This window comes from Ammodytes marinus (genome assembly GCF_949987685.1).
Source record: "Ammodytes marinus genome assembly, chromosome: 24".
NCBI classification, from domain to species: Eukaryota; Metazoa; Chordata; class Actinopteri; order Uranoscopiformes; family Ammodytidae; genus Ammodytes; species Ammodytes marinus.
The window spans coordinates 9,906,409-9,915,254 of record NC_137228.1 but is presented as its reverse complement, the minus strand read 5'-3'; the positions used below and the strand labels follow the sequence as shown (position 1 = coordinate 9,915,254).

The 8,846-nt window shown below is 40.0% G+C and overlaps 1 protein-coding gene across 1 annotated transcript; it reads right to left on the bottom strand.

Moving 5' to 3' along the window:
- Positions 1–257: 257 nt before the first annotated feature.
- On the bottom strand, positions 258–3,511 carry LOC307269961 (chloride intracellular channel protein 4). The gene is made up of 6 exons (XM_080053065.1): positions 3,281–3,511; positions 2,747–2,856; positions 2,458–2,583; positions 2,242–2,348; positions 1,952–2,133; positions 258–1,816 (listed from the first exon to the last, which is right to left on the bottom strand). The coding sequence occupies exons 1-6, from the start codon at positions 3,341–3,343 to the stop codon at positions 1,655–1,657; spliced, it is 750 nt and encodes a 249-aa protein (XP_079909191.1). The 5' UTR covers positions 3,344–3,511; the 3' UTR covers positions 258–1,654.
- Positions 3,512–8,846: the final 5,335 nt, after the last annotated feature.

Here is an 8,846-nt window from a genome sequence, read left to right as displayed (position 1 = left end):
GGTTACAGTGCTCTCAGTCACCACTGGGAGGCACTCTAATGTAAAAAGCTGCTGATTCAGTCAGTGAAAATACTGATTTACCCAACACCTCTCCTTCACATAACCGTTTTCTTGTTAAATAGAAAGATTCCTTAACTTTAACACTAGAATTTACATGAAATGATAATGACAGCAACACAGAAAAACCCAGAAGACAATGGACATAGTGATAAAATCAGTTTAATAGCGATTCTCCCCATAGAGGATATAAGGCCAGAACACAGTAGGCTGGTGTCGGAGGGCTGGATTGGTGCAGATAACGCTCACACATCTCTGCCAAACACAGAATGGCTTGGAGATGTACATCAAAAGTCCAACAAATAGTCAAATAATTTTAATGAAATAAATCTGCATTCAGGGGAATTATGAAATAACAGAACAATTGTGGAGTAGTATTTTCTTTTCTGAAACTCTGTTGAACTGTTATTAAATGCACAATACATTTAAATAACATTTGTTATCACCTTGATTAATGACAAATTACCCTGGAAGGAGGCACTGTTTTTAACTTATATAGGGAATTTTTGTGTGACATGCAACTTATCATCTATGTTGTACTGAAAACGGTGGATGCTAAGTAGGAAAACACTTCTAATGCAACTGAAGATAGACAAGAGAGGAGCAAGGACTACGTGACAGATAAGTGACAATTATTTTAAAAGGGGTCTAAAAGTCATCATCACCAATTATGACCAACCAGCACCAAGGCCTGCCCACACTCAGCCAGTCAGTGGCGGTAGATACAAAAGACGTATTTCCAAAAAATCACAATATGAGTTAATAGTCTCATTGCATCAGTATAGAGAGTATACATTCAGTACAATAAACTGTTTATAAAATGTACTAATGGAATAGCCTCTTAACTTGTGTCAGGCCTTAACATTAAACAAGTAACATTTCCTTCTTAACTTGACTACTGATTCATTATTACACATCAACAAGACGATATTGAATGGAGAAAATGGAATCTGATTATGTATTGTATAGGCCTACATTTACAGTGTGAGGAGTTAACTGGTCTTCTGAAGACTGATAACATTAGTTAACATTAGATTAGATAACATAAATTAGTAAGGCTTAAAGGATAATTCTGACATATGACACCTTGAGGATTATTCTTGATATTTCTGCAATTAGTTGAGATAATCCTGGAATCTAATTCTGTAACACTGAGTTATAATTATTTTAATGGTCATTATTACATTTTTGAGTCTTTTACAGTAAACTTGGCCCTGCCGTCGTCTGAAAAGTAAAAAAAAAACAAATTACTAGTTGTTATTATTAGTTAGATGATTAACATAAAGATATGACTGTGCAACCCAACCTTTGAGAGCACACGAACGCACACACATACAAACAGGGGATCAGGTCCAAGCTGATGCAGAGATATTAAACTTAAAAAATGGTGTCAGTTTGGATCGGTCTGGCCTATTTTCCTGGAGTTCTTATATCCCCTATATCTTCATGTAAATTCATCGGAATCAGTTGCACTGTTTTTTCCTCATCCTTTTCGAGTTTTTTTGTTCTACTTGTACCACCTACATGTATGCATATTATTCTTTCCACCCCCCCCCCCCCCCCCCCCCCTCATTTCCTTCATTTCCTACTCTTCATCTTATTTGATTTTTTTTGCGACATCCAGATAGGCAAATTCGATCTCCCTCTCGGCGGGGCAGGTGCTGGTGAACTCCTCCCTCTGATAGGCGCTGTTTAAATACCTCCACACCCCAGTCATCTCCGCTGGAATCTCGAACCCGCGGTATTTCTTGGCTACGACCTACAGAACCGAACAGAAACACATGAGTCCACGGGAGTTAGGAGCATTGCTTCAGTTCACTTTATCTCTTGAATATGAATCAAGTATTATAAGCACTGTTTTGCCTTCGGTGCTAAAACCAGGCCTAGAATATACCTTGAGAATGTGTAGCTTAGGCAGCAGGTTGCAGTCGGCCAGGGTGAGCTCGGACCCGTCCAGGAAGCTCCTAGAGGAGTCAGGCAGTTCTCCTGCGGCGTCAGCATCAATCTCCTCAGGGAGGGGAGTTTTCAGGAAGTCATCGAGACGCCGGAGAGACTTTAGCAAGGCTTTCTCTAAGGCTGCAGGGACAGGTGTGCAATAAAGGTTAGTACAAATTGTATGAAAGCTCCTTGAAGGAGTCATGTGGCTTAGACATTTTAGATTCTCTCTCTCTCTCTCTCTCTCACCGTCGTTTGTGTCTTTCCTTGGGTTTTTGATGTAAGCTGAGAACTTGGCGAACACGTCGATGCCCGCTGTGTGGGCTTCACGATGTTTGGGAGCCAGTCTGGGGTAGCTGATGTTGAAGAAACATTAGAGAAGTCAACAGAACACAGAATTTCTATAGTTTTGTATTGCAACTGTTGCTTAAGTGAATGATCTGAGTTATGTGTGTGTTTCTGCACCGTGGTGGGGTCAGTCTGTCCTCCAGGAACTCCTCTATCTTGTTGACATCGACCTTGACCTCGCCATTAAAGGTCACAAAAGGAGGATTGGTTCCTGGAGCCAGGTCCTGCAGGTCAGCGGGCTTTCTGGTGACACAAAACAAAATATATTCAGTTTGACAGAACATTGTCTGTCTTAAAGAGTGACCTAAGGACAAAATGTACACCAGCGTGGTAACAAGCATTAACGGCATACACTGCCCAGAGAGAAATGTTATCAGAGAATGGACATGTGTGAGTGGCATATTACCGTTTGAGGTCGACAGTGGTGACGTTAAAGATGACTCCTTTAAGCCAAAGGATCATAAAGAGCCTCTGAGAAAATGGACAGTTCCCAATGCTCTCTCCATCGCTTCCCGCCTTACACACACAAACACATAAATGCATTTACATAAAAAGATTAACACATGTGTACAATAGGAGCAGCTGTATGCAGCTGTTTTTATCTAAAGAGCTCAGATAAAACCACTTTACAGTCTCTGCTCTGTACTGAACAGAAAACGGACTAAAAAAGTAGATTATGTACCAGCTTAAGAGCCAGATAAAGTAGCTGGTGGAGACCAAAACAGAGGAAAACAATTCTGTATATTGAAATTTGGACATCAGGTGGGAAAAATTACCACAATTGTTTCTTAACTTTTTCCTGTGTGGGTTAATCTCTAGCCTAACCTTCATCAACCCCTTACTATACTACAGCTACCATGCATGAATAATCAATAGAAAGGCATTGACAGTGACTGTTCAGCATGTGAAATCATTCCTCCCGTGAGACAACAACGCTTACCTTCACAAACAGCTCAATGGTAGGGAACCCCAACTTTTTAACTGCAATGTCATACAAGGACATGGTGATCAATCCAGTTCAGCATTTTAAATTGGTTGAGAGAAAAGGTTGCATTCCTCTTAAAAAAAAGCTCAAGAGAAAGCTCCAATAGCCAAATTTGTTTCTTAGATCATGACACATATAGTATGATCCATGTTTAATTAATCCAAAACAGTGGTCTGTCCTGTTATCTCCCAACAAAACCATGAGTTCCAGCCCAGTGTTTGTCCATCTGCCTGCCTCCTAAGATGGCTTGTTTTTTTTCTCCTGCTTTCTCTGGTAAGCCAGTGTCTCCTCCACACACACAATCCCTCTTTGTCAGAACAAATATTACACTGTCTCAATTGTAAATGTGTGGGTAAGTATTAATCACATTGTTGGGGGGGGGGGGGGGGGGGTCTTTTCACACGAGAAGCATTCTGGTGCTCCTTCTTTTTAGAATAAATGGTCATACCATCAATTTGTTCGATGGAATCCCTGCAATTCAATTTCAATTTGAAGTAAACCCACACAAATGTTTCGACCTTGACAGGCAAACGCGCTTCTTTGACAAATAGCAAGGCGCCTTGACAGAGCTGACATGATGCAATGGGTCCCTCCAACCAGAAATGGTTACCAATGCTTTTATCTATGTCACTTTCTGTCTTGACAGGGTCTTAACCTATACACATTATCATTTGAAACAAGGTCAGTATTTGTGCGAAGTTATGGAGGCACAGAACAATGTAAGACTTTCTTAATTTTTTAGAGGAGTGGGCTGCAGTGGAATCTGCACTCCATCAAAAACACACACACAATGTATCCAGTGTGTAAGTGTGTTGAAGCTGGGATGGAAAGATCTTTTTCACACTCACAGCCGCTGAGATAATAGAGAACAATCACAGTCTAAACTCTTTTGCAGGATATTATAGTAGCTTAAATCAGTACTTACAGTAGAGGAATTTACCTTATTGAAAAAGAACTACATTTGAAGTCAACTTTGCACACTACCATCTGTATATAACATGTAAAATATATAAAAATCTTAACAATGTTAACAATTTTTTTTTTAAAGGGCACAAGCATTTAAAAAATATTGAGGACACAGGTCCAACTTTTATGTTAATTATTATTTTTAATTTATTTGAAAATAGATACTTTCATTTATCTGTTTATTTCTGTAAATTGTATCTTCCTACATGATGTTCTGAGAATTAAAAATATTAATAAAAAACAAAACATTTCTATCCTTGCACAAATTGGTGCTGAACACATCCACTTTCATTATGTAATATTTAACTTTGGTCTAATTGTTCCTCTAGATATTTAAATGTGTTCTCATTTCTTAGAATGATGACATTGTTTCCTTTGATCCATAGTTAATACAACCTTACTATTCACTGTTGGGCCCTAAGGCTCTATAATCTCCCTATAAATCGATCCGATCGACAAGTCTTTTTTAATAAAGCATTGGCATTCTCGTTGACAGTTAATTTGATCAGAAATATATCTGAATCTGCCTGCAAACCCACTATGTGTAATGGTTTTATCGCACTTTTTTGAAAAATGGAAGAAAAAATAAAATTTAGAGCATTGGTCTCCTTGGAAAGCTGCAGGTACAATATGAGCCGTAGTTATAAGGAGTTAATGACACAACCGTGAGGAAGAACCGGCAGTTAAGTAGACAGATTGGGTCCAATCACTAGTAAGTGAAACAAATCTGATTTCAATAGATGCTCTATATCATCCATTTGAATAAAAACTCAGTAAACCTTTATCAGTCAGACCTTTCTAGAATTTAAACAAAATGTATAATTAGTATTTTGTTTGGAGTAATGTTTTCCAGAAACACTGTGCCCAGAGCACTGCAGCACCAAACAGCCGGCTAATCAGCTTACAGAGTGAGAATGCAGAGATTAACCCTGCATTCTACTGCCAGCAGCATAGCACTGTAATTCAGTCATTGGTGCCCTGAACCGGACACCTGGGTCTCATAAAAAACAAAGACATGAAAGGACATATCTTGTATTTTCTAATTAGTCTTGTTGCTTTGTAACAATGTCGTTTTGACAGAATCACTCAATAAAATCCTCTCTATGCATTTATTGTCTTGTTGTTTTCATCGTCTCAGTCTACTCTGTGTACCTTGAGCTTGGACGCTTAAGCCTTTATGTACAATTTCCATCTACCTCGCTCTGTGCTGCCAACAGAGTCCCCGACAAAGGGAGCCATTGTTTGAATGTGAGCTCCTGTGGAGAACAAGCTTGCTGTGTGTATCAGATATTAGTGCATTTTTTCCTTGGGGTCTAAACCTCTCAGCTTGCCATCAGAGCGCTGCCCTCTATTATTCTTGCCTCAGTTAGGAATGTGCTGCCAAGCCAGAGTAAAATTGACCTCGGTGTGTGTTTGTGTGCAGGTTAAGGTGACACATGCATTATTATCAAAGTTAAAGCACACACATTTATAAGGTGGAAAAACAGTGACCAAAATAAGCGTCGCAAATGTCGCATTTCTTTCAAGGAAACTGTACTGGTTTTAATTATATGATCAAAGTAGCGCATTCCTATTATATTGTCCACAACCTTTAGAATTGCATGCAAGGAGCAATGTAGGTTACCATGAGTAATGGATTAGGATATCACTGTCTTAATGGGATAAGGTAAGGAGATAAAGACAGGGTTGCTCTCTCTTACACACATACACAAACGCACCCATGAACAAACACACACACACACACACACACACACACACACACACACACACACACACAATCTCTCGTTTATAATAATGTAATTAGTAATTACAAGTTCTACTGAAGTCTCCACCAGTCATCCTTTATCATAGCATCATTTCTACCCAAATTTTTAAATCTCCATAAACTGCCACTGGAATCATGTTCAGTTATACTGGTTATTTCTTGCTATGAACACAACAGTAATTAAGCCATTACAAGTAGAATATTTCTGGTAAAACTACTTGTCACTACTTGACAAAATATACTAAAAAGCACCTTTTAAAGTTTTGCATGGATGAATGCTCGTCAGAAAAAGATAAAAAGCAGGACATGGATCCATCTTACAAGCACATTAATTTATAAGTAGTATTTATTTTGTAGTTTAAGTTTGTATGCATTTTTAATTTAGTTGCTTTGCTCTGTTGTAGGTTACAGTGACTTTGCCAACCATGTGTTGTGCTTTTACCAACATGCATGCCAAGGTACTGTGTACCTGGAAAAATGGCTTGGCAACAGTGGCCTAAATCCAGTCCAAGTTCACTGGTCCAGACGTGTGCTGCTAATTGGAACATTTTGATTCTCAGTCAAAATTGGCCCAGGTCAGCATTTCTAAAGGACTTGGCCTTAAGCGAGGCAACAAAGCACAACAAACACTCAGCAGCATCCAAACATGCTTTGTTATGGGTTGATTTGCATTAACTCTTAAGTGTTTGCCAGAGTTCTATTTACAAACGTTGACGCGCGTCAGCTACAGAAGCAGCAGTTTAATCACATTAATGACTACTGCTACCCTAACTTCTTCTTCTGTATTTATGATGCATTCTGTGTTTGTGCCGTGCCTTTATGTCACATAGTAAACAACCAGAAATATGGGTATTTGACTAGCCAATGCAATTGATTACCAGATGCTGAATTGCATTGGAACAACATTGCTATAATTCTTGAAACACTTTACCTTTACCAAGGAACTATGGGGCAACCCTCTTTTTTGTCAGTGAATGCTGTTATTGACTTAGTGTGGACATGTAATATGTGTTGGTTTGTATGGTTCATTACCTTGACATAGAGTGAGATCTCGTAGTCCTGATCTTGGGGTGTTGTGCTGTTCCTGTTCGCAGGAGGCAGAGGGCTCACCTTCCTATGGGTGATTAATTTGACCTCCTGACTCTTTTCCTCTGTCATCTCCTCCCGTTGGGGGATGTACGAATGGCCATCCTCCAGCAGCACCACTCGCTTTTTCTTCACCTGCTCATCCTTCTTTTTTGGCAGGGATTCGGTTTTGATCACTGACTTCAGCTCCTTCATCCAGTCTTCCTTTCTTGGCGGACTTCTATCTTCTGGCGCTGCTTCCTTCTTCATCCATTCTTTTCTTCCCCTCTCTGAATCCCAGGTGTCTTTTTTCACAGGTCTCAGTTCTTTTCTCCAGTCTTTCACCTCTGGTGCTCTCTCGTCCTCGGGTTGATCTTTTTTAATCCAGTCATTATCTCTCCTCCTGGGAGACAGCACTCTTGCTGTTCCCCATTCTTCTCTCCTAGGTGTCTGCATCTCAGGACTCAAGAATCCATTCACCCATGCTTGCTTCAGTACTTTAACTTTTCTATTTAAATCGAGCTCTACCTCTCTGTTATCATCTTTCTGTTTTTCCTCATTCTCCTTCCTGAGGTCAACCTTTTTTCCTTGCAGTTCTCGATAGTGTCCATCCTTCCCTTTAATGGTGGTAGGCTTTCGTTCTTCAAGTTCTCTACTGGTACTCTCTTCTATCTCCTCAATATCATCATCTAAGACAGTCACAGGCTCTTCCGCCATCTCCACCTCTTCCTGATTGGCTTCTTCTTCAGCTCCTCCTCCCTTCTCATCTTCTACAATCGCCTGCTGTCTCAGTTGTTCTATTAAGTTTTCTCCCCAATCTGTCCCTGCTTCTTTGAGAAGCTGCGTGGGATGTTTCTGCAAATCACCTCCATCTTCTGTTGTGGACTTACTCTCCGCTGATGTGACCTCATCTCCTGCCTTATCAGAATCAGCTTCACAGTCTTCATCCAGTTCAAAGGCCTCCTCCACGTGTTCCAAACTCATATCTTGTGGTTGTGGTTCTGAAATATTATCTTGGTTTTCAACTTGAGAAATTGTCTCTTCTTCCATTTTTAGATCACCTCTTCCTATGTCCCCTTCCTTACCCATTGACTCTCTAACAACATTATCAGCTGTCTTCCCCTCCTGTCCTCCCCCATCCTTCACTGGTAGAGTATTAACCCAAACCTGTCGTACTTGCTCTTCTTCTAGCTCCTTCTGATTGATCCCTATCATCCTCGTTTCCTCAATCCCCCCCTCTGTCAACAAATGTTCTTCAGAGGGAACAAAGGCCAAGTCTGGTTGCTGCAAATTATGATTTATTTCACTCTCAATGGCTAGGACATCATCAGAAGCAGACATTGCATATTTGAAAAATGTGTTGTCCTTGTCTTCAACCTTTTCCTCTATTAAATCCTCCTGTTGGCACGTGATGTTACTCTTATTGGCTTCCTGTTTACTGAAATCTGAGTTGTCATTCTCGTCAGTATTTTTTATATCATCTTCACCTTCACTGGTTAAGTGGTTGGTGTGGTCGGCCACAACCTCGATTGTGCCAGTTGCATCGAAGGGTGTGTTATTTTCTGCTGCAGTTGACGTTTGGCACACATCATCTTGATTGTTGACTTTTTCATTTACCCCAGTGGTAACAGGGATCACATCTATTGTTTGATCACCAATGCTTTCTGTTACCTCACTATCAGTGTGTACAATTACTTCTGTTTGGTCTGTAGACAACTGTGTAAC